Source organism: Amblyomma maculatum, chromosome 9, assembly GCF_055883805.1.
Source record: "Amblyomma maculatum isolate TAMU_Amacu chromosome 9, ASM5588380v1, whole genome shotgun sequence".
In the NCBI taxonomy this organism is placed as follows: Eukaryota; Metazoa; Arthropoda; class Arachnida; order Ixodida; family Ixodidae; genus Amblyomma; species Amblyomma maculatum.
In genome coordinates, this window is record NC_139352.1 from 129,229,646 (window position 1) to 129,255,797 (window position 26,152).

At 49.4% G+C, this 26,152-nt stretch overlaps 1 protein-coding gene across 1 annotated transcript; it reads left to right on the forward strand.

Moving 5' to 3' along the window:
* Positions 1-8,332: 8,332 nt before the first annotated feature.
* On the forward strand, positions 8,333-25,100 carry LOC146180376 (uncharacterized). The gene is made up of 3 exons (XM_084580376.1): positions 8,333-8,339; positions 9,721-10,099; positions 24,875-25,100. The coding sequence occupies exons 1-3, from the start codon at positions 8,333-8,335 to the stop codon at positions 25,098-25,100; spliced, it is 612 nt and encodes a 203-aa protein (XP_084436502.1).
* Positions 25,101-26,152: the final 1,052 nt, after the last annotated feature.

The window sequence follows — 26,152 nt, forward strand, 5'->3', positions numbered from 1 at the left end:
TTTGGTGCAAGCTTTATTTAAAAAAACAGACTATTATTATTGGCGTTTTTTACCGACCCCCCGGAACCTCTGCTGATGTTTTGCACTCTGTTGGTCAGTTCATACATAGCCTTTCAGTATCAAACATCATCTTCATGGGTGATTTCAACGTGCCTGGTATTCACTGGCCATCGATGTGTTATTCTGGCCGTGACGCTTCTTTAGCAAAAGAGTTGATGGATCTCTCACTCTCTCTTGGACTCACTCAAATAGTTACGCTTCCCACCAGGCTGAATTCATTTCTAGACTTAATCTTTCTAAGCCCCAACCTAATAGACACCGGGTTTCAGTGTACGGTTGTCGATGGTATTTCTGACCATGAAGCAGTTCTCCTTACCCTGTCCCGCTTCTCTAGTAACCCACAGTAGTCCTTCACGTCATTTCCGGATTTCCATCACGCAGACGACAACTCCGTAATCGACAAACTAGCCGAGTGCTTCGACGCCTTCTGCGCGCTCAGCCGTGACGGCGACGTTAATGACCTTGTTGAATATTTCGAAGAAATTGTTAGACTGTGCATTAAACAGTTTGTTCCCGTCAAAACAAAGAAAAGAAATCCTACTCTTCCTGGGATTAATCGCAATGTTTTACAGATGTCACGTCGTGTAGCCCGGCTGAGACGCATGGCACGTAACAATAACCTTGATGTTGTTGCTCGATTTCAAGCTGCAAAAAATGAACTTCGAATTAAAATGCACCCTGCTAAAGATTTCTATTTCCGCGTTGAGCTCCAAGGGCTGCTAAGAGATAACCCTCGTAAATTTTGGCGCTCTGTTCTACCCTCAAACACTTCCTCCACCTCATTTGTTATTAATGAAGAAATTGTGACTGACCCTGTTCAAATATCTGATGCATTTAATGCCTACTTTTATTCCCTCTTTGCACGTGATAATAACATGATTCCACCTTTCAGTCTTCCTAATCATGATCATTCTATCTCAGATATCATGGTTAGCACTCCGGGGATTCTAAATCTTATCTTGTGCCTTGACACAAAAAAATGCGCTGGACCGGACTGTATCCCAAACACCTTCCTAGCACGTTATTCCCTCTGGTCATCTCGATATCTCTCAATCATATTTCAAAAATCTCTTTCCACTGGCATTGTCCCTTCCTCATGGAAACTCGCCAATGTACTCCCTCTCTATAAATCCGGCAACAAACAACTGCTTTCTAACTATAGGCCGATCTCTAACTGCACATTCATGTAAGATCCTAGAGCACATTATTTATAAACACATTATGGAATTTCTTGAAGCAAATAATCTTCTGTCCAGAGCTCAACACGGGTTTCGTAAGGGGTTTAGTACAGTGACTCAGTTAACCGAATTTGCACATGACATTCTTCTCAGCATAGACGCCGGTAACCAAATCGATGCTATATTCATCGATTTCTCAAAAGCTTTCGACACGGTCCTTCACTCTAAATTGTTATGCAAACTAAAAGTAATTCTCAATAACTCTCAACTTGCTGATTGGATTGCCGATTTCCTCTCACATCGCTCCCAGTATGTTCGCTTCAATTCCGTCGATTCTTCTTTAGCCGATGTTACCTCAGGTGTTCCCCAAGGCTCTGTCCTTGGCCCTTTGTTATTTTTGCTCTATATTAATGATTTACCTGACAGTATAACCTCCAAGATCCGTCTATACGCCGATGATTGCGTACTGTACCACACTATCAACTCTGTTAATGATCACCTCCTTCTGAATGAGTCTTTTGGTATGTTCCGTGACTGGTGCAATACGTGGCAGATGAACATCAATTTCAGCAAAACAGTTGTCATGTCTTTCACCAACCGCCTATCACCTTCTATTTACGGCTATGCATCACTGCAAAGGGTTCATGAATATAAATATCTTGGCGTCGTTTTTTCTCACAATATGCAATAGTCAAAACACACCGATTACATCACAGCTAAAGCTCTTAAAAAGGTAGGTTACTTACGACGCACAGTACGGGATGCTCCTAAAGAAGCAAAATTGCTCATGTACAAAACTCTAATTCGCCCTATTCTTGAATACGCTTCTAATGTCTGGAATCCATACAAGCAATGTGAAATCGATCAAATAGAATCTGTGCAACGTAAAGCTGTAAGATTTATTTTTCGCCGCTACGACTTTCATTTTTCACCCTCATCTGCGATGTCTTCCCTAAACATAAGCCCGCTTGCATCCCGCCGAAAAACTGAGTCCTTAAAACTTCTTCACTCCATAGTTCATTCTGCTAATTGCCTTTCAGAGGGTAAGCATATCTCGTTTTCAAAACCATCTGCATCCAGGAGCCATCACGATCATAATATCCAACCTTTTTTTGCCCGCACTAACGTTTTCAAATACAGTTTTTTTCCGCGCACTGTGGAGTGTTGGAATTCTTTGGATGGCAACATTCGTGCACTATCAATCTCTGATTTTGCGTCGGCAATTGAGTCGTAGCATTGTATGTTGTTTTTCTAGCTTTTATATTTGTAATGCTTGTATGTGCTTTTGTATGCGTTGAATTGTTCCACATTTTTGTACCCACTCCTGCTATAGCCCCTTGAGGGGCTGCAGTATTTTCAAATAAAATAAATAAACGCTGGTTGTGTTCGACAAGGGGCACGCGATGTACTGTGTGCAGCAGCAATGCTCAGGTTTTCGCATTTTTCCACTGAAAAGTGTGCAGTGCTTTCGGAACATTAAGTCCAGCAGCACTCATGCAATGCGTGATCTGGAAGCATGGCCGCCTGATTAACACATCAAAATAACATTTAATTATTGAGACACAGCAAACACAATCTTATCAAACGCAATGCTGTTAATCGTAGAAAGCTGGGCTAGTTGGTTTCTAGACAATTGTGAGACATTGTTCCAGCGCACGATTTATTGATTGATTTATAGGAAGGGAAAGACGCGGTAACAGTCTCACTTGTTTGCTGTGGACACCTAAACCGCGCCGTAAGGGAAGGGAGGAAGATGGGACTGAAAGTGGAAAGAGAGAAAGAGGAGCCGTAGTGGAGGGCTATGGGGTAATTTCGACCACCTGGGGATCTTTAACGTGCGCTGACATCGCACAGCACACGGACGCCATCGAAACGCAGCCGCCGAGTTCGGGTTCGAACCCGGGTACTCCGGCATAGTAGTCGGGCGTCTCACCCACCACTGCACCACCCCGGCGGGGCTTCCAGCGCACGAAAAACCCATGGAAGAAGGTAGAAGAGGAAAGAGGAAAGCCCGCGTTCGTGTTGTCACTTCCGTGTTTTCCGTGAGCTGGAACGTATCAAAATTGCCCTGCTATTGCACTATTATCCGTGAATAACTACAGTCTATATTTTTGCATGTTATATGTGTAACGGTGACGGCGATGCCTTTTTTGACTGAACTAGCTGTATACGCTTCGCGTAAAAAATATTCGCTGAGGTTATAGGCGAAGCGAAAGCTTCTGTTTGCTTTGGTTAGGCAGGTTTAGACATGGCCATTGCAGCGACTAAATTGGCGAGGCTATGGAGTCGAGGACGCCGTCAACTACCAGAGGGCGTTAACACGTAATGATGTATCTCCCGTCAAAGACCAAGTCGTGGTACACCATAGGTGGATACCATGGTAAAGCTGTATGGTCACACTGTGACCTCCGGCTTGTGGCCTTGTGCTATCTGTTGAAAAGGTCAACAATAACTACGTCCGAAAAAGACAGAGATGATGCTTAACGAAGACGACGTGTCACCACGCGCGACAAGACGTGCACACGCCTTGTTCCCATCTGTACACGCGCACGCGGGCTGGAACGTGTGCTTGTTCGATCTCAAGTACTGCCACCAGGCCATGCCCATAGTGCCTAGAATATACTGCCGATATATTCTAGCCGCTATAGCCAGGTGGTAGCTGGAGTTTGCCTGATTCGAGGCTCCTTACTCAAGGATTCATTTTTTTCCGTGACCCGTCCAAGGTGGACTCTTGCCCGAAGTTAAGACGTCGTCGTCGACGCGGCTCTGTCGTGGGCACGACTTACAACGGAGGAGGAGCTCCCTGTTCAGCGTGACTTCTGTGCTATGTGTACTGGGCGTTCAACGAAACATCGGAGACGAGGAGCATTCGCCTGGTCTCGCCTTCAGGGAGGCAGTAGTGAGTCACGCAGAAGGCTTGAGACATGAGAAGGAGAGTGACCCAAGCTGCCTCTAGAAATTTCCTGTGTTCTGCGTTTGTAGTCTTTGTTTTGCACTTACTCTATTGGCCACCTGAGGGCAGCTCCGAGTTTCGCTCGCTTTGAACTGCGGACAGCTGAACCTTTTAGTAGATGCCATTGTACTGTCTTAGTCTTGTTCTTGCTTGTGTAGATAACGAATGACCATTGATTCTTTTTCAGCGCTATTTACTTAAGACCAGTCACGGCGTAACGTCGATCATATTGTACTACGTTCTTAGTGGCGTTACTACTCTAGAAAAAAGGAAAAGAAAATGCATGGGCCTGCTACTGGCTGTGTAGCTGAGCCGCCCCCCCCCCCTTCCTCGTGCGGATAGAGAAGAAAATAGAGAAGAAAGAAAAAGTTGGCTGTGGTATAGCTCTGGTTAACCCTAGTTGAATTGCGAAAGCAAAAGCTGCATGACTACGCTCGTGGTTGTAGCTTGTGGTTAAGCGTTTCTGTTAGCTCTATTGTGTAGACGAGACAAACTGTTAGGTAACGACTGGGCGTTTATTCTTTATATCAATGATGACGCTGCGATGATCAGTGAAGCAGTGGGACTTGGTTTCCGGTTCTGCTGACGATGTGCTGGTAGAGGCGTTTATTGCATATAAATATGGGGGACACTTAAGCTCCGCTTGTAAGGGTATGGATGCGATAGCGTAGGCTACCAGCCCACATATAAAGCCCCGCTTTAACCAAGCCGTATGAACACGCCTTAGTGGCCTATAAAGAATACCACGGTCCTGGCAGGCTGATTCTGACATAACTGTCCCATGCGAAACGAGAGACCCAAGTTGGCCATTAGTGGCTATCGGCATACAAGCATATGCGACGAGCCGAGCGGGCTGGCGTAGTGTTGCTTTCGCAACAAAAAAGGGAGAAAGACGCGCGTCGGAGCAGCCGTCGTCCGCCACCGCAGTGGTGGCGGGTGCAATGACGGCCTATACAACAGGTACAACCGCCGGTGGCAGGCGAGCTCCCGCCACAAACAGTGGGGACCTACCATTTCCCAGCCCCGTAGGGTGAGGAGCAGCCGCACCCCCTCGTTCCTAATTTTAACCCTGATGTGTTATTTTCAGCGCTGTGTGGCAGGAATCAGATGGATGCAGGGACATGCTTAATGCAACAGGTGCAGCACACGCGGTTCCAAATTACGATTATATAGACCTTTGCGTCGGCCGAGGGAGTTGTCGAAATTCCTGCTCTTTGGACAATGGAAAACTAGCTTCGCGGCCGCTTTCGCAGTGGTTGCGCGGTGTGCACGCGACTGCTCAGTAAACAATATGGCAGCCCCCAGGGAGTTCAAGATGCAAAGGTCTATATATGGTATTACGTTACGTGGGGTTTCATGTCTCGAAACAACTCATTTTACGAGGGACGGCGTAGTGGAAGGCACCCGTGTCCGCATTTAGAGTTTGCGTCGTTGTCGAAAGTGCCGCTATCTCCCTCACCTCAAGTCATCTGGTTTGTGAAAACACCGGAACCAGATGTCAGTTTGATTGCCACCACTTCCTGTTCCAGTGATTCCACGAATCAGATGACTCAGGGTAAGAGACCTGGGCATCCAAAACGCGCACTGACCTCTTAAAATAGATGTGCGCCTTTTGTATTCCACCGCCACAAAACGCAGCTGCCGCGGCCACGATCGAAACCAGGTACTCTGTCTCAGAAGCTGAATGCCTATTGGCTACTGCGGCACTACTGAGGTACCAGATACGAGCGCGTTCGTGTGGCCCAAATATCCGAACACACCAGTCATTAAGAACGAATGAAACGGAGTGACTTGTAAAATGAATGTGGTTGGTGAAAATGCCTGCATCCGCTGTGGCGGATGCCGAACATACATTTTTACATTTGTCTTAGCACCCCCCCCCCCCCCCCTAGTTTCTGCTCCACGTTCTTCACTCTGCGTGTAGCGAAGACGTGCGAGGTAATATTCACTGGTGACGTCATCCCCACGTGTAGCGATAATAGAGAGTTTTAGTACTGCGTAGTGAGCGCTACGTACATACAGCCCACGTACTTTGTGGAACGCTACGCCACGTTCGCGTACATGCCACAGAAAGACTTTTAGTAGGGCGGAAGCGTATACGTACGCAGGGGTCTGAAAGCTAACGCGGCAAGCGTGGTGGCCTGTGTTAGTGGCATCTCGCAGCCATTCAAAAACTGAATTTTCCAGCGCAGAAACTCCTGCTTCTTTGTTTTTCCTACAGGCGAGAGATGGAACCCATGCTGCAAAGGTGCTGATTTGGTTCGTCGTTGTTGCAGAGGAGGAGGATATAATTAACTTTAACAGAATCGGAGCACTACCCCCAGCAAATGTAGTAGAAAACGAAAATTAACAATACAACCCAGTGCAAATTTTAAATCCGAAGAAGTAAACCGTTTTTCCGAAAGTAACAATGCCATGCCAAAGCAGTTTTCCGAGTAAACAGTGCGCCTATGATGTCATCATTCAGTGTAAAGTAACTATGAACCTCGAAGAATACGCTGCGGAATTATACGAAGTCTCTTTAGAGAGGCGGAGTATATTAGAAATGCCACGAAACGTTTGCCGTAAAAGTCGACACCATCGCCCATAGGCAAAGAAAACTTACCAAAATAATTTTCCGGTTTAGGCCAGCCCCAATGAACACGGCAGATGGTTAAAAGTTAGCGAATGTTTTGAAGAAAAAGTATGACAAAATATGCTACGGCTTTTTTGGAGCCAAACAATATTTAACTCGCCTCGATGAATCTGCGTTGTAAAAACCTACATACGCCTGAAATTTAGCTGTCTGCTCTTCCGAAAGTTTCAACCTCTTAAAGGCGGCCGCTCAAATGATACAAGTTTTTAAGCTAAAAGTAGTCATCGCTCGGCACAAAAAACGAACCGTGCACAACAGCAGACGACCAGCAGTCCGTCTGCTCACACGAATGTCATTCGCGGTCGCCGGCGTCGTCTGCGATCGAATAGAGCGTCGGCTGCGCCGCCGTCTGCTACAATGGACCGTTCACTTTCGAAGTTTAAAAATGCCGTTTGAATGTAGTTTTGTCTATGGGCTGACTACTTTGAATGAAAGGTATTAAGAAAATTTAGTACATACGGCAGGTGTTACGAGAAGCTTCCGCGATTGGGAGAAGCTCCCAGCGCATAGCGAGGGTGTGTGCGGTATGTACGGCTTCATAACACATATTTTAGCGGCGTTTATAAATAGATTACCCGCGGAATGACTCAGCATACTTTGTCACACATTTATTCAAAGCACTCGCCAGCATTTAATGATAAGCAGCCTCCATTGGTACTGTACTAAACAAGAAAGATACTGCGGTAAGTTGTGTTTACATGTTTTCTAAGGGCCCTACCAGCTCGTACCCCTATAAGTCACGCAGCGTTATATAGGTACTCCGCCTTTGAAATGGCATTTCATATTTTCACAGTCTGATCTAGGATGTTTGTAGTTGCTCTATACCAAAAACAAAATTATAGGTGCCCCCGTGAAGACATAAAATGGCTTTGAAATCTTTCGCTTCCACATATTCTCATAGGTGGTAAGCCTATACATTTCACCCCCAGTCTGCGGCGGAGTCGTGAGCACTCCCTTTGTTTGTGAATACGGCGTTTGTCTATAAGTGTACAATCCACGGGAAACTTGGTACTTAATGCTTCAAGTTTCAGAGATCCTGGCGACGAAATACACCAGCTAGAAGTTCGAGCGTTCGCGCAGCGCATTCATAGAAAACAATTCGTGCGTCGCATAAGGCAATCCGCGCCCTCTACTGCGGACCAACAAATGAATTAGAAGTTTTTACTTCTTGTGAAACGTCAAATCGCCTGCAATAGAAACGAACACGCGCTGCGTGTTTGATGCCTATCATGCGCGGCCATATAGCCAAACGTGTCTGTCGAGCTTTCTCATACGCGAGAGCAACACGCAGACGGTTCAGCGAACGCACGCAGAGGTAGGGATTTCTGCGTACGCGAGCAACGTATACGCCGTACGCAAGAATCGTGATGCGTATGACGCATGCGCAGTAAGCAGCACGCAGGTCGCCTGCGTACGCAAGTGTTCTGCGTATGCTTACGTGCGCAGTACTAAAACTCTCTAATGTCGATGTGACCTAAAGGTACGGAAGGAAGGGTTTCTTGTGCTATGGAGGGTACGTCGTGCGTTGGACCCTGTCGCCAGTGGAACTGTTGCAATGCGTCTTCTGCGGCGGTTATTTCAGCAACTGCTAGATTACTTGTGGTGGGTTTTGTGCAAAGTGTTTTCCTGTTGGTATTCTCCTTCAGTCTCTTATAGAACCCTGTACCAGTTCTGGTAGAGGTACCTTACTCGCCCGGCCAAGCAGCAAAAGATGCTGACTCCATGGCGTCACGCCAGTTTGTAACGTGTAGGTGATCCGAGCCGGACCAGCTGATATACCATCGGTGCCTGCATGCTAAATTTACCTATTACACTACATAAATAGCGTTTGCAGATCTTACTTGATGCAATGTCAGGGCACAACTTCCCTTTTATTTTGCAATGGCATGTTTAAGCATCTGCTGAAAGGTCGCTTTTAATTCGCCAAATAGAGCTACAAAGCAAGTTCTTAAGCATGGCGCTTATTTTGGGGCTCAAATTAGACTGTTTCGCGGAGATCTGAGAGCTAATGATAACAAAAAAAAAATGTCTTGCTTAATTGCCACACACACTTATGTTCGTTCGGTTTGGTCGCGCAGGTGGCCTGGTTACGGAACAACGTTCAAGACATGTGTGCACATGAATGATCGATGCCTGGAGGCTTAATTTGCGAATTTTTGTGACCAAGCTGATATTTTGTTTCTGCCTTGCAGGTGTCCGCGGGGACGGAGAGCTTTCAGAACTCCAGCGAAATCTCGAGAAAGCTTTACACTGCTTCGAACGGCCTGGTTGAAGAAGGCTGTGAAGATTTCAGCTTCGTGTAGTCACTTGGGACTGTAACTTTTGTGGACGCTAAATCACGAAAGGATGTATCGGACACTCGTTACATTCATTACCATATTTCGGTTTTCTGTTTGCTATTAAGTGCCTTGAGAGCGCGAAAATGTGTGCTGCACGAGTGGTAACGATTTGTCATGACACGCATGTTTCATGGTTGTTGCACCTCTCTCCCCTCCTGCAGACTTTTTTCTCTTGGTTGAATTTTATGTTCATCAATTATTACTGGAAAATTGGTAATCTCACCTCATATCTGCACTTGGAGATGAGAACCTTCCGGCCCAGTGTACGCGGAGCGGCTTCTGCGCAGAGTTCCTTGTAAAGGGACATATATTTGAAAATGTTTATCTCACTGGAAGCTCTTGAACCTGGCTTCGATTTAGCGGCTAACTATAATCCTCGGTTAGAAAGTAGTAACAAGAAGTCCGAACCCGGAGTTGTCATTATCACGGCGCGAAGACGAGTCCACTGCTCATGTATAAGTCTGGAAAAAGTACAATGCAGGCGCAGTGGTGCCTAGATGCTAGTGCCATCTGGTTGCGCTCTGCCCTAAATCCTGCCCTGCCGCTTGGCCGCAGCACCGGATGACTACCATTCGGCTCGAGCGTGTGTTGTCGGTCCCGGCGGCAGCCGCTTCGCCCGCTACCTGGACCCGACTGAGGTGAAGTCCGAGGAGACCTACTCTGAAGACGGAGAGTGGCCCCAGTGCCAGCTGTGCGGCGACGTGTTCGCGCACCAGCAGGACCTATCGCAACACCGGGCCTCCGTGCATGGCGAGCGGCCCTTCGGCTGCGGCCTATGCACCGCCAAGTTCGCCAATAAGACGCTCCTCAACAAGCACGTACGCAGGCATGCAGGCGAGAGGCCCTATCCGTGCGATGTTTGCCAGCGCCGGTTTACGCAGAAGACGCACCTGGTCGAGCATATGCGTCTCCACACGGGGGAAAGGCCGTTCAGGTGGGTCAACGGTTGGGGGTAGCATGGGGTACTTTTTCCGGGAGAGAGAGTGAGAGAGAGAGAAAACTTTATATATTGCAAAAGAGAAAAATAATCTAGAGCTCCCGTGGTTGGGTCCTCAGTCCAGGACTCCCGCGGCCTTTGCTGCCCTGTTGGCCCGTTCAATCAGCCAAAGCTGGTCTTTCGACTCCGGGATAAAAGTGCGGCTCGCGGAGGAACATTTAGGGACTGAAAAATGGCCTTTGATTGTTGATCGGTGTTCCGTGTTGCCATGTGATTGCCAAGTGGTTTGCAACTCAACAGCGAAGTCGTAAAGGCTAGTCAAAGAGGTCTTTCAAGCGATGTCACTGATTTCAATCTCATGACGTAGCAGCGTCACTTGCCGCAGCTCGTAGCAGGTGCAAATGGACTGTCTGCAATGTCGACAATGTTCGGTCATAATTACCTGCACTAGAGAGACACTCATGGCAAATTAAAGTCTTTTCGTCTCTTTAGGGTATCACATTCTGACAAGGAGGAGACTATTTATTTGATAATACAGGGAGGGAGACACAAGTGGACAAAGCTGTGGCTTACACACAAAAAAACTGATTTTATTTGTAGGAAGGGAAAGGCACGGTAACTGTCTTACTTGTTTTCTGTGAACCGCAACCGCGCGTAAGGGAAGGGAGGAAGATGGGAGTGAAAGTGGAAAGAGAGAAAGAGGAGCCGTAGTGGAGGGCTACGGAGTAATTTCGACCACCTGGGGATCTTTAACGTGCGCTGACATCGCACAGCACACGGACGCCTCTTCGTTTCGCCTCCATCGAAACGCAGCCGCCGAGGTCGGGTTCGAACCCGGGTACTCCGGCACAGTAGTCGGGCGTCTTACCACTGCACCACCCCGGCGGGGCCAGATAGAAGAGAATATAGAGAGATAAGACAGGAAAGGAAGAGAGAAAGAGAGACGCGCGCCGCAACAACAGCCGTCGTCCACCACCAGCGGTGGCGTGTGCAATCACGGCCTACAACAGATAAAAATTCGGTGCCAGGCTAGCCCCCGCCGCAAGCGACGGTGACCCACCTGTACCAGCCCCATCAGGGCAGAAGCGTGTTTGCTTGTTGAGCGGTGTCCAGTGGTGCTATGTGATTATAGTCTTTGGGTGGGCGAAACGCACGAATAATAATAATAATAATTGGTTCACAGGAAGGGAAAGGTGCAGTATCTCTTGCTTTGTGGACACCTGAACCGCGCCGTAAGGGAAGGGAGGAAGGTGGGAGGGAAAGTGGAAAGAGAGAAAGGGCAGCCGTAGTGGAGGGCTACGGAGTAATTTCGACCACCTGAGGATCATCGAAACGCAGCCGCCGTGGTCGGGTTCGAACCCGGGAACACCGGCACAGCAGTCGGGCGTCTTGCCAATGCACCACTCCGGCGGTGCCGCGCGAATCGCCCGAATGACATGTATCGAATCGGTAAAAATCCAGTAACGGGAGAATCCACGATGGCAGGAATTTCCGGAGCAAGCGGAGAAGCATGGTTTGAAGTGGTGGTTAGCAATAAGTATGCTGGGAGTGGCCTGCGCAGGAAGTAACATTGAGAGATGAATGCTAAGCGAATATTTGATTAGCTTTAGTTTGGAAAGTTAAATCGAAAAAAAAAACAGACGGTTTTACTTAATCACGAAATATCGTGCAGTAAGTAGCAGGGCGTTTTGTTGTTGTTGTTGTGGCTGTATAGGAAGAAGGAAAAGAAAATGCACGGGCCTGCTACTGGCTCTGTAGCTGAGCCACCTCGGTGCCTCGTGCGAACAGAAGAGAAAATAGAGAAGGAAGAAAAGAAGAGGGAGGGAAAGACGCGCGCCGCGACAACAGCCGTCGTCCACCACCGAAGCGGTGGCGGGTGCAATGATGGCCTACAACAGATAAAAATTCGGTGGCAGGCAAGGCACCACTGGAAGCGGCGGTGACCTACCTATCCCAGCCCCATCCAGCTGAGCCACCTCCGCTGCCTGATTTATTTTATAAAAAAACTGATTTATTTATAGAAAGGGAAAGGCGCGGTAACTGTCTCACTTGTTTTTCTGTGGACACCGCAACCGCGCCGTAAGGGAAGGGAGGAAGATGGGAATGAAAGTAGAAAGAGAGAAAGAGGAGCCGTAGTGGAAGGCTACGGAGTAATTTCGACCACCTGGGGATCTTTAACGTGCGCTGACATCGCACAGTACACGACACTTCGTGTCGCCTCCATCGAAACGCAGCCGCCGAGGTCGGGTTCGAACCCAGGTACTCCGGCACAGTAGCCGGCCTCCGCTGCCTCGTGCCGACAGAAGAGAAAATAGAGAAGAAAGAAAAGAAAGAGGGAGAGAAAGACGCGCGCCGCAAAAACAGCCGTCGTCCACCACCGAAGCGGTGGCGGGTGCAATGACGGCCTACAAGAGGTAAAAATTCGAACAGGCTAGCCCCCGCCGCAAGCGGCAGTGACCTACCTGTCCCAGCCCCATCAGGGGAGTTTCGATGTTGGTTCGCTCCTTTATTATCTCTATCTCATGACTTGTTAGCATAACAGAAGTGTGCTTACGCACTTGTCTTCTCCGGTTTCCCATATCTGAAAAGCTTCTATTATTTCTCTCTTTTTTCTTTCTTTTGAACGGCCTAAGATGATGGTTCCTTCAAATTTTTTCGTCAACCGAGTCGGAGGGTCCTTCGGTCACTCCAAGGAGGGGCTGGCATCTTTTCACGATATCACAAGTCATTACAGATTGGAACGGCACAAATTTCTACCACCTGACAAAACGTTGGATAAGGCACAGGAGACTGCTTGGAGGAGACTCCAGACGAGATCCTTTCTTAGCCCTTACCTATTAGCAAAAATGTACCCGGATGACTTTACCTCCGAGTGCAGGTTCTGTGGCGAGTGAGTGAGTGAGTGAACTTTTTTATTAACTGCTCGGGGATCTTTTTCTTCGCCTCTTCAACCGAGGCTGACGAGCGGTTGGCGCCCCCAGTCCAGAGCTCTCTCGAGCTAGTGCCGCGTCCAACGTGGCGCCCATTGAAAAAGCATGCGCCGCTAATCGCTAGGCTGCTCGGCTCCTGGGGGCGGTAGATGCTAGTCGGAACAGCCCGTTTTCTTCGTCTCTTCTGTTGCTTTGTCCCTTGCGGAGCCACCGTACCGAGCAAACCCAAATACGCTGCCCGGGCGCGCTCGACCAAGGCCTTTTGGGCCTGCAGGTCATAGCAGCCGAGCAGAGTCGCCTCCCATGTGGTAGATGTCCGAAGACTTTTCCGCACAGTGCGGACAACTTCCCGTGAAGGAAGGATTAAAATTTAGTGCTGCCGGGTACAACAGAGTGTCGGTATACAGACGGAGTAGAAGCTGCTCCACCGTCTTAGATAGCCCTTTACTCGGGTGAGGGTAAAGGCTATGGCAAGATTGATAATAAAGAACCATGTCTTTAAAAGAATACGCGGGTTTGAATTCGAGATCTTGATATAGGAGGTCGAGATGGGAAGCCCGGAAAGAGAGCGCGCGGGCGGCGGCGTCGGCTGCCTCATTCCCCTCGAGACCCATATGAGCAGGAGCCCATACTATTTTCCGGTACGCGGGGTCCCCGGTATAGGTGCAATTTTGAAATAGTCGGTCGGCTAAGTATGTCGCCCAGCCTTGCTCGACGTTCCGACAGGCCCCCCACGAGTCGGAGATAATTGTTTTGGAATCAGTGTGGGTAGCTGCCAGCGCAATGGCGACCTCCTCCGCGTGGGTTATGTCACGGGCGCGAAATGTAAGCCCGTTAACAGTTTTGGACTGGTGGACCACTGCGGCCGTGTACCATCCCCCACGGTGGGGGCCGGAGGCGTCCACGTAGTAAATGCCGGGCTTCGGCCCATAATGGCGGCCCAGAGTTTCCGCCCGCGCCAGGCGCCGGCCATTGTGGTCTTCACGTGTCATGTTTTTAGGAAGAGGGCGTACGTGGAGGGTGCATCTCCACTCGTGAGGGAGACGTACACGATCTTCCATAAGGGTGGTATGTTGGTTGTTTAGCCGGGCAAGGAGGCGGCGACCTGACAGTGTCTTAGAAAGACGTGTGTATTGGTTGGTTAAGTGAGCCTCTCGGATCTCCTGGAACGTATTCACCATTCCCAGGCCCAGTAGACGCTGGTTGGAGGTGTTCACGGGGACATCGAGGGCTCTCTTAAAAATTTTGCGCAGGATAACTTCGAGTGCATCCTCGTCTTGTTTCCGAAGGTGGAGGTAAGGAGTAGAATACAAGATTCGACTGGTCACGAATGAATGCGCCAACCGCAAGGCGTCTTTTCACCGCAACCGCCCCCCCCCCCACCCCGTTTGTTAGAAACCCGGCGGACCATGCGGCCCACCTGGTCCCCCACCTTACGGAGTTTCGCTAAGGTAGTGTCCGACCGTCTATGTTGATGAATGAAGCGCCCCAGTACCCGGACTTCTGTGCATTCAAGAATTGATCCTGTCTCTAAAAAGAGCTCAATTTTGGCCGTACACTTTGGTGAGGGGCGGATATGTACAAATTCAGATTTTTGAGGGGAGCATTGAAGGCCGCAGCGGTCCACTATGGTTGCCGCTTGCTGCAGGTTGGCTTCAATATCTCCAAGGGAACCTTGCGTGGCCCACAGGGTGATGTCATCGGCATACAGCGCATGCTGCACACCAGCGACAGCACCCAACTGGGCCGGCTGGTGCAACGGGGACGCAAGTTGACGGAGCTTGCGTCTACGCTGGGCCTCACTCTTCACACAGACCCCGTCCACTCAACACATATAGGTAATTCCGTGACTCGGGATACGTGTCCGGATTTAACCTTTACCCGCAACATTCAGTATGCTGACTGGGTCAACACTGAGGAAACCCTCGGTAGCGACCACTGTATACTAAACACTACAATTCGGACCACAGCACTGCACCCTGTGGTGTTCCTCTGGTTCTAAGTTGGAACGGGCCATGTTGGGTGTCCTGGATTTTAATGTAGGATTGACGATCTGTCAAAAATTGCCGAATGTATCTGAACGCTTTGCGTCCGCAACCGGTTTGTGAAAGATGAGTGAGTATTACCTCATGAGTAACGTTGTCGAAGGCTCTTTTCAAGTCTAAGGCGAGTATGACCCTGTCGTTGTAAGGGCATTCGACCGGGTCAAGAACGTCACGATTAAGTTGTAGCAAAACATCCTGTGCGGATCTGTACGGGCGAAATCCGAACATGGAGTCTGCGAAGATGTGTTGATTTTCCATGAACTCGGACAACCTGTCACGCACCATCGTCTCCATTAGTTTTCCCGCACACGAGGTTAGAGAGATGGGGCGAAGGTTGTCCGTGTTGATAGCCTTGCCAGCTTTTGGAATGAAAGTGACCAGAGCAGTTTTCCAATCGATGGGGAGTGGCGCGTCCCCAAGCCAAATTGAATTGATGTAATCCAATAAGGACTGGTAGGCCGGGTTGTGTAAGTAAGCTAGTAATTTGACTAATTTTGTCCTGACCCGGGGCTGTGCTACATTTCATTTTCGCCAGGGCCGCCCGCAGATCGTGGAGCTGGAACGGCTGATCCAGCTCAGCGTTCTCCGAACCTGCATAAGAGTGCGCCGGTCCGCGGGGGTCCTGGGTATTGCACAATTATTGGTCCCGCAAACTTGTGCGCTAGCTGTGTATGGCACGTCGTAGATGTTTCTGAATTTCTGTGGGTGTCTGCGTTGGGTCGATAAGAGCGCGGAAGAGCCGCCAGGTGTTCCTGCTGGACATCTCCCGCGCCGCCGTGTTGCAACGATCCACCCAGTTGGCGTCTGCGAGCTGGGCCGCATACTCGGCCGCCTGCTGGGCGAGCTCGGAAATTCGAGCCTTAAGTTTACGGTTATGCTTTTGTCGGCGCCACCGGCGGACAATTGGCAATGCCGCGCTTCCCAGAGGTGGAGGAAGTGGTTATCCACGTCTGATACCGCCTCGGAAAGCTGAATTTTGGTTTCGGTGGAGCGAAGGCTAGAAACCAATTGTTCGGACCATGACTGGTAGCCTTGCTCGAGTATAGATGTAGCTGTGTTGTAATTTTTCCTAAATTTGGACCAGTCTGGGAGTCGAGCCTGTGTTGTGCGGTTTGCTAATGGTGTGGTCCGAATTGTAGTGTTTAGTATACAGTGGTCGCTACCGAGGGTTTCCTCAGTGTTGACCCAGTCAGCATACTGAATGTTGCGGGTAAAGGTTAAATCCGGACACGTATCCCGAGTCATGGAATTACCTATACGTGTTGAGTGGACGGGGTCTGTGTGAAGAGTGAGGCCCAACGTAGACGCAAGCTCCGTCAACTTGCGTCCCCGTTTCTCTTCACGGTGGCACCCCCAGACTCGACTGGGGGCGTTAAAATTGCCCACAATCAAGAGGGGTCCCGACCCGCAGCTTTCAGCGCACGGCTGAAAAGGTCCGAGAATGATACATTCGGCAATTTGGGTGGGCAGTAGACATTTAGAATGTGCAGTGGTGGGTCCTGCTTGCGGAGGGGGAGGAGAGTCACCATTACATGGGAATAGCCAAGTTGGTGGTTCAAGTCCACCATATTTGCTGTGTAATTTTTATGAACGCATAGACAAGACGAGGGGTCATGCTGAAACCTTGTATAGTTTTGTTAGGGTGGCGCCTCTTCCTGGCTCCTGAAGGGCCACCACGGCGGGTATATGCTCGAAAGTTGAGAGGAAAAGCCGAAGGTCGGCCTGCTTAGTACGAGACCGTAGCCCTCGGCAGTTCCATTGAGTTACAGTGATGGGGGAGGCCAATGTAGATATGGGGGAACGCCTACACCGAGGTTGTCAGGCCATGTTCAGGTTTTGGGGTTAGAGGAGGGAAGGTAGATGCTCCGGAGCCATCAACCCGGGGCTGAAATTCAGCTCCTGGGAGGGGGCAGCTATCTTCCTCATTTTCAATGTCAATTTCTCAACGCGAAAATTTTGAAGGCCGGCTGGATACGTTTTTGAGAGGAGCGGCCCGCGAGACGTGCGGGGGAGATTCGCGACATGTTGAACGATCATGGTAGGAAAGGCCTCCATGACTTTGGCAATGATACGCTGCATTGCCGTCCCGATAAGGGTTTCAAATTTGGCGTCAAGAATGGCCACGGAGGAGTCCGAGGTAACCGGTGCCGCCGCATCGCTCTCCATGGCTTCTGCTTGGGGGGCAGATTGTGGGGGAGGAGCAGGTTTGGCTTCAAGGGCTTCAATTTTGGCAAGTAGCATCTCGTTTTGGACCCGGAGAAAAGCTACCAGGTTATGAAGCTCGGCGTCGGCCGCCGAGCGAGCGTGAGGAGAAGGGGGGTGGGCGGAGGAGGCAACTCTACCCGAGCCGCTCACCTGTTTTCTTTTTTTGACCGCATTTGCGCTGGCACCGCTTTCGCCTTGCTTGATTAGGGAGTGGGCTTGCTTCCCCGATCCGCCGTGTGGGGGCGGTGGTGGCGCTTGGTCGCCTTTGATGTCACGCCCGCTTGAAGGCGCTTACTTCTTGAAATTGGTGGCGTCACCGCCGGTGGCGTGATCCTGTTGGCGTGGCTTCTTGCCCGTTGCGCCAGTTTTGCCGCCCGTTTGGGCAATCGCATTGGTGTCAAGGCGGTACTTGGCGGTACAGTCTCTGGAGTTTGTGGCATGACCGCCACCACAAACCGCACATTTCAGCTTACACTCATGAGGAGCCCGCGCTCCCTCGACGAAAGGAGCCTGTAGTCCACACAGGCCGCACTTATCTTGCAATAGATTTGGGCATGTGTCTGCCCTGTGTCCCACGGTGCCACACACACTGCAGGCTGGGATAGTGCGCAGGTAGGGCTGCACTTGGACAATTTCTAAGTTGTAGGTCACCGTCCGTGGCTTCACTTTTCCGGCAAAAGTATGACGAGGCTTATTGGAGATCCAAATTTGCGTATTTCCAAGATAGTGCCATGCCTTCACTGGACACCATCTTTCAGGGTTTCCGTTGTTTCGTGATTTGCCACAGTGATGACGCCGTAGCAAATTTCTTCGCCATTTTGCTTGAGATGGCCTCGCAGTGGCACATCTCCCTGAGCTGATTTGATCGCGAAATCACCAAGCAGACGGTGCGCCACGTATTCGTTTTTGGTGCTCGCAATGAGTAGATTTTGTTCGCGGGAAACGACGAAGCTGAGTTCGGACGCCATTTGCACGCCGAGATAGGCACACAAGGCTAAGCTCAGTTCACGACATTTGAATACAGTCCCGATGGCCACAGCGGTTCGGGGCTTGATGATCACGATGAAATTGTCGAGGCGGAATTTGTGGAGAGGTCTGGGCCTCCACGATGACTTGGGTTGGCGATACTTGGCCGCGTGCGAAACGCGGTCGTACTGAGGTGGGGTTGACTTGCCGGATGTCAACCTAGCGTCTGTTTTCATCTTGGCTTTCCGGCGCTGAGAGCGGCTCTCAACAAGACGGAGATGATATGAGTCCAGGAGCTGGTCCAATGGTGCCGAATTGGGTTCCCTGGTTTGAGGAATCGTTGACCAGGTCATGGCGTGCGGGTCGTAGCCGAACTGAGGCAGGGCGTTCACCATGTTGATGCGGAGAGTGGCTTCTTCGCCGCCGGATGCCAGCGCAGCCGTTAGGCTTAGTGGCGGCGCTACCGAGCACGAGTGAAAGTCCGCTCTAGAGTGGTGAAAAATTTGCCCACCGGGATTGAAGTTGTGTCCCTGTGTGCCGCGCAACTTGCTGCGTCCGATGCATGTCAAATTTGCGGGGTTTGACGAATTGGTCCGTAGCTCTTGTCAAAACCCGACGGAGCCGAGATGCCACGCGTCCATAAGTGCGCGACGCAAAGTAGCACCCTCGTCCGCGCTGGCCAGCCTGCTCGCACATCCTTTGCACACACAGACACGCGCGCGCGCGCACGCACACACATTAAGCCAGCGTCAGCTTGAAGCCGTCACACGTTTGAAATTGCTTCGACCCTTCTATGGCCAGTCTTCCAGCCCCTCCTTTCACCATTCCTGAGCATCGGACTTGATATCGCACACCACACTGACGCCTCTTCGTTTCGCCCCCATCGAAACGTAGCCGCCAGCGGTCGGGATCGAACCTGGGTAGTGGTGGTAACAATACTTTAATGAAAATGTTTAGGAGGTTGTAGCGGCGGTTGGAGTCTTCAGTCCGGAACCCTATTGGAGTAGGCTGATGTCCGCGCTCTTTCGATGAGGTCTTTTTGACCCCTTGCGTCCGAGCTGGTCAGAGCTGCCTCCCACCCCTCCTGCATCTGCTAGTTATTAATAGTGACAGTCTGATTTCGCTGGCATGCCCACACCATGGTCCGCCTTCTGCCCGCAGAATTTGCATTGTGAGTCAAATGACTCTGGATCTATTGCGTGTAGTCTTCGTGGGTTGTTAAAAGTGTTGGTCTGTAGCTTGCGGAGGTGTACCTCCTCCCCTTTGTCTAGTGTTTGCCGGTGGAGGGTAGACCCGGCGAGATAATCCTAAGTGCTGAAGTATTTCAGTTCAGGTTAGCAATGGGGTAGGAGGTTCCACGAGATCCGTATTGGGGGCCCGATGGAGAAATGCTCGAGCCTAGGCGTATGCCCTCTCGTTCCCTGGGATGCCCTTGAGACCCGGTACCCATATTAAGTGTTCATGCGTGAGTTGGTAGCCACGGGTTTAACTATCTTGCAGGATTTTAGCTGCTAGCGGTGCAACCCTGCTCCTGAGGTAATTGCGATATGCTGTCTGTGAATCTGTAAGAATGTATTTTGAGGTAGTGTGTGTTGCAGCTAGGGCAATCGCCACTTCTTGCGCCTTGGCTGCGGAATATTATTCCATCCACTGTTCGATTTTGGTTCACTACCGCAACTGCCACCATTTCCTGTTCAGGACCCGCAGCATCGACATAAAACATGCCCTGGCACCCGCCGTAGTGCCTTTTTATAGCTTACGCTCGGGCTTGTCGTCTTGGCTGGTGAAAATCGGGGTGCATATTCCTCGGTAATGGAGTTCCCTTGAATTGCCCTCTCCATGAGGCTGGGATGTCGCTTTTAGGGTCTAGCTGTTGCGGGCAATTGATGTTCAAGTCGTTCAAGACTTATCGGCCAGTCACAGTCGTGGAGAGTCGTACCATCTGCGCCGTGAGGTGCGCCTCTATCAGCTCGTCTACCGTGTTGTGAACGCCCAGTCGTAGAAGCCGGTCCGTCGATGTCGTAAGAGGGAGGCCCAGGGACGTCTTGTAGGCTGCTCTGATTATGACGTCGAGGTTCTTGATGTGAAACTTCTTGAGACGGAGGTAGGGTGCTGCATAGACGATGCGGCTCACGACGGAAGCCTGCACCAGTCGGAGAGTATCTTCTTCGCGCATCCCTGATTTCCACGTCGTTTATTGGCGATCATCCTGGCGACTTGCTCGCTCACGAGGCGGAGGTTCTGGATGGCAAGGTGATTGTTGCCCTTGTTATTGATGCACAGACCCAGTATCTTGACGGTCTGAACTTCATTTATTGGTGAGTTGTCTACGTGGATGTCGACCGTGGTCTAATTTTTGTGCTGGCGGAAGACTAGGAGTTCACATTTTTCGGGAGAGCAGGTTAGCCCACACGCTCGTGCATAATTCTGAATTGTTATTGTCGCTGTTTGTAGTTTTTCTCCAATCATTCCCATACTACCCGTGGTTGTCCAGATGGTTATATGGTCAGCGTACAGGGCGCCTGTATCTGATTTAGAAGAGGTGGAAGATTTTCAGAGTCCAATATTGAACAGAAGAGGGGATAATACTGCCCTTCGCGGAGTGCCTCTCGTGCCCATCTTCACTTGCGTTGTTTGCTTAGTGCCGATGCTGATGTTGACCGTTCTGTCTTTTAGGAAATCATAGATCTATGAGTGGACGCGCTGGCGACAGTTCGTGGTCTGGAGGTTCTGGAGGATTGTGGAGTGTTTAACATTGTCAAACGCTCCTTTGAGGCCGAGGGATAGAAGTGCTCGGTCACTGTTTTGCAGCAATAACTCTATGGGCAGTGTATGGTGAGACTTCTCTACATTCTTGTGTGGGGCACTACCATATTAAGCAACAAGTTTCTCGGCTCCAAGATAAGACTGTTCTGAATGCAACCCGGTTTGCTTATGGTCATCCGGTAGTACCCTTGCACAATGATGCATATAGGTACCGCCATTCGTGGAAAGTAGCAGAATAATTTCCGTACGAATGCATAAGCATTGTATGATAATGTTTGCGGTTTTGTACCATTACAAGCTTGTGTGCACGATTATGTTGGAACGAATGAGTTTGTAAGAGAAATAATGGTTGTATCAGAGCATGAAAAAATCTCGCATGGGAAATCGGTAGGTGCATGTGAGTTAATTAGAAAGTTAATTAGAGCTAATTAAGTCAGTAAGACGTCGAAATAACCGGAAGGGGTATAATGTCGACGTCTAATAGGGCTAATGTGACACTCGACTTCCGGTGACGTAGGCCTAACTTCTGGTGGCGGAAATGTGAAATGTTTGAACGGGAACGAGTGGGAAAGGGAATTATTTTCGTGCACAAATGGGTGGGAATGGTTTGAAAGTGTGCAAAAAGCGGTGACCAACCATCTGAAAAATTTTGAGATCACTGCAGAATCTGTAGTGCACAAACGCGAAAGCATAAGCGTTGCTGCTGCACGCGGTACATCGCGCGCCCCTTGTCGAGCGAAACCAGCGTTCCGTCGAACGCTTCAAAGTTACCGGCTTAATATAATAATTCGTTCACAGGAAGGAAAAGGCGCAGTGTCTGTCACATTTGCTCTGTGGACACCTGAACCGCACCGTAAGGGAAGGGAGGAAGGTGTATAAGCCCCGCCGGTGTAGCCCAGTGGTTGCGGCGCACGACTACTGTGCCCAAGGAAGTGGGATCGAATCCCGGCCTCGGCGGCTGCGTTTCGGTGGAGGCGAAACGGAGTGGCATCCGAGTGCTCTGCGATAACCCCAGGTGGTCAAAATTTGCGGAGTCCTTCACTACGGCTTCTCTCATAGCCTGTCGGTTGGGACGCCAAACCCTACAAAGCAACCAGGAAGGGGTATAATTTGTTTACATGAAAGGAAAGGCGCAGTATCTGTCTCTCGGGGAATAATAATAATAATAATAATAATAATAATAATAATAATAATAATAATAATAATAATAATAATAATAATAATAATAATAATAATAATTAATAATAATAATGCTATGGGGCGGCAGGCCGATGAAGAAAGAAGACGGAACATGGGCGATGGAGATGGTAGATGGATGGAATGTTAGCGGGGCTAGCGCGAGCGCTCCTGCCCGCGCCACTGCCCGCTTCTTCCTTGCTCGTCCGTAAAATGACCCGGGGCCACCGAGCAATCGTCCCGATCGGGGACGAGGAAGTTTACCGAGGTTGTTGATTTCATGGCATGATGATGGGCTTGTCTGGATGCTTGAAGAACAAGAGAAAGAAGGAAGAATAGAACGGCTTGCCGGCGCGATGATTCCCGATGAACATTGTCCCAGGACACTCTCGAGCCACACGTTGCCACGACTCGATGGCGGAGGCCAAGGCACGCACCGCATGGCATAGGCAGGGGAGGATGTCTTCAAGTGTAGCGGTGTATTGGGTCGTGGGGTTTCTGGTTCGCACATCTGGTCAGTGGGGTCACATTAGATTGTTCGGATCTCTTATTGTGTCTTATGGTTATGTGTGGTGTCTCGGTCAGTCTCTCCTTTGTCGTGTCTTAAGGGCGGGGCGGGGGGACGGGGCGGAGTAACGGCAAGGTCTTACTATGTCAGGCAGGCTGGGTGGGGAATAGCCATGCGATGCCTCCTAACCTTCAGCCGACGGCACAAGAAGTGGCAGGGCGCTGAAGCTCCGGACCAGGACGAGGGGGTGATGATGAATTACCTCGCACCTCCAACCAAATGTTATGGGGCGGCTAGCCGATGAAGAAAGGAGACAGAACATGACCGATGGCGATGGAAGATGACGTTTAATGAAATAGCGGGCCTAGCGCGAGCGCTCCTGCCAGTGCCACTGCCCGCTTCTTACTGGCTCGTCCGCAACAATATATTATTATTATTATTATTATTATTATTCACACGGAAAGAAAGGGACAGTATCTGTCGCACCTGTTCCATGAATACCTGAACCGTGGTGTTAGGGAAGGGTGGAAGGTGGGAATGAAAGTAATGCGAGAGAAAGAGAAGCCGTAGTCGAGGTCTACGGAGTAATTTTGACCCCCTAGGGATCTTTAACATGTACTCACAGAACACAGACGCCTTTCCGTTCCGTCTCCATCGAAACGCAGCCGCTGGAAATCGGGATCGAACCCGGGTACTCCGGCACAGCAGTCGGGCATCTTAACTACTGCACCACAGTGGCGGGGCAAAAGATCTGGTCCCTTCTCAGTATACGAATTAATCTCGTGAAATCCCGCAGACATATCTCGCGGGCAACATAGCAACGCTCAGGCTTACGCATTCCTCCGCTGCAGATTCTACAGTGATCTCAGAAAGGTTTAGTCTTGGCGACCTACAAATCAAACTGCCGACAGGTTATAATACTTGAAACATGTTTGTACTTGGAAGTGCAGGATTATCGCGCTAATTAGCAACACAATAGGTAAAATATCGCATAAAACTCTCCTCGGCAGTTTGCTTGATCATATTGACATTTAATCGTCATGCTCCGCTGTGGTGGTGCCGCGCTCAAGATGCCTTACTGACCGGAGTTCCCGGGTTCGAAACCCGACCGCCGGCTTCTGCGTTTTGATGGAAGCGAAACGGAGGCATCCGTGTGCTGTGCTATGCCAGTGCACTAAAAGAACCCCAGGTGGTCGAGATTTCCGGAGCCCGCGACTAAGGCGCCTTTCATAACCTGAGTCGCTTTAAAACGTTTAACCCCATAAACTAACAAAATCAAACCTTCATCTTAGACATCTGAAACAAGTATCTTTTCCTTAGTGATACACAACGAACAATTTTTGTAACGTCTTATACGAGTTCATGTTGGAATTAATGCATAGTTAACGGTGTATTTGCCTGTTCTTTTACTTCACAGTCCCAGGGAATGAAATTTTGAACAATTTTGCTTTGATAAAATGGTTGTCATGGTGACGTATTTTGTATTGCTTCCCATCGTGTTATACTGCTTTTATCCTCCATATTGTATCTGCAACCTGTAAAAAGTCGACACGAAAGTGATTTTCGCCCCTTTTCTTTATCTCTAGAATAATGTCTCTTCTTATTAACATGCTTGAGTGATGCCCATTTGAAAACTTCTTACATCTTGTCATTCTTTGTTAGTTGCGCCTATGCAATGTGCTCTTTTGTTGCTGTTTTCCTATGAGGGAATAAGGCCCCAGTCAAGCAGTGTCCATAGCTTTTTGCCCTACTCGCTCCATCATATTTGATGGAAATCAGCAATAAAAATCATAAAAAGCATCACCATTGCCCATAGAACCCATCCCCTCCACCCTGAAGCCCCATAACAACAGCCCATGATTGCTTACGTCACCCAGCTACTCCATGACCATGACCGCCACAGCCACCCCACTGAGCGTTTCCTCGCAGCGCCCGCGGACATCCACCTCTTCGGGGCAGATGTGGGACCATAGCTGACTGGGCTTGACTATCGCTTACTATTTTACACTCCTACCCAGAGGTACCTAATAAAATAATAATTTCGCCCTGCTTAATGCAGCTCTAAGTGGAATCCGCATTGCCATTGATGGGAACCATTTAAAGTGATGATAAATGATGCCACTTTTATTCGTCTACCCGCTTGCCTATTACCGTCCCCCATTCCGAACTTCCATAGGTGTGACGAGTGCCAGGCGACGTTTGTCCAGAAGACCCACCTGGTGGGCCACATGAGGACGCACACAGGCGAGCGGCCGTACCGCTGCCCCAGCTGCCCCAAGGCGTACGCCTCCAGAAGCACGCTCAACAGGCACCGCTTCGTCGCCCATTTCGTCCGCGATGAAATGGACGAAGGCCAGGATGAAGAGAGCCGGCCGCCAGCTTCAGCCGACGATGGCGACTAGGTTTCCTAACGGGAGAGAGGAATGTTCTGAGACAGGTACGTACTTTCTTGGTACGGCGAAAACGCACAAAGAAGACTGCAAAGCACTGCCTAGAAACGTAGTGCCCATAGATCACGTTATGTATAAATCCCTAGGCCCTACACTTACCGTCTATGCCAAAAGTAACCAGGCTGAAGGGTTTTCTTCTGAACCGTGTTTAGAGCCCTTCATCTATCCCCAAAGGCAAAAAATGATCTCCACAAATAAGGGTCAGTGAATGTCTTCCCCTACAAGTGATTAAAATTTTGAGATCTTCCATAAACGGTGCACTGCAGGGCTAAGGAGCAAACCTCGCAGCACGGTTACTTTTGGCAAAGACGGTACATATACATATAGGCTCTGTTCATCACTAACGCTACTGACTGGATCAATGATACTAATCAGGTTTCATGCAATGCGAACCATAAAGTCCTCTTTCTGAGGCATGTATGGAAGCTTTCCATCCCAGAAGTTTGGCAACTAACCGACAAATCAGTTGTCCTTTCGATTCCAAAATTTGAACCATATAATAACGTGCTTGTAATTTCATGATCCGTTCAAGAAAATAAATATTGATAAAATAAAAAAAGGCGCGAAAAAAATAATTAGCCGTTTTGTTTACCATAGTCATGAACGTACTTTGGGAACTAACTTGTTGCGCAGGGCTGGTTCTTTACAATCATCGGCAATGAATCGCACATCTAATTTCAAAGTTTTGTACCAATTTGTAAAATGTCATTTCAAGATAACGTTGGTGAAATAACATGTTTTTCTTTAGGCTATATAGAACTATAGGCAGCGGCACAGTTTTACATTTACTCCTCCTAGCTGTCGTAATATTGCTTTAAGTATTACGTTTTTCCAAGAATGGCAAAATTTGACACCACTATGTGGCGTTATATACTAGGTGTCTGTTTGCCCTAATATCGGCTTTGTTCTTGTATTTCGTTCGATTTCCTCATCTGAGATAATATATTTGTTGCTGACTGGTTGTAGTAGCTACACTACGTATTTTCTCTAATTTTGCTGATGAG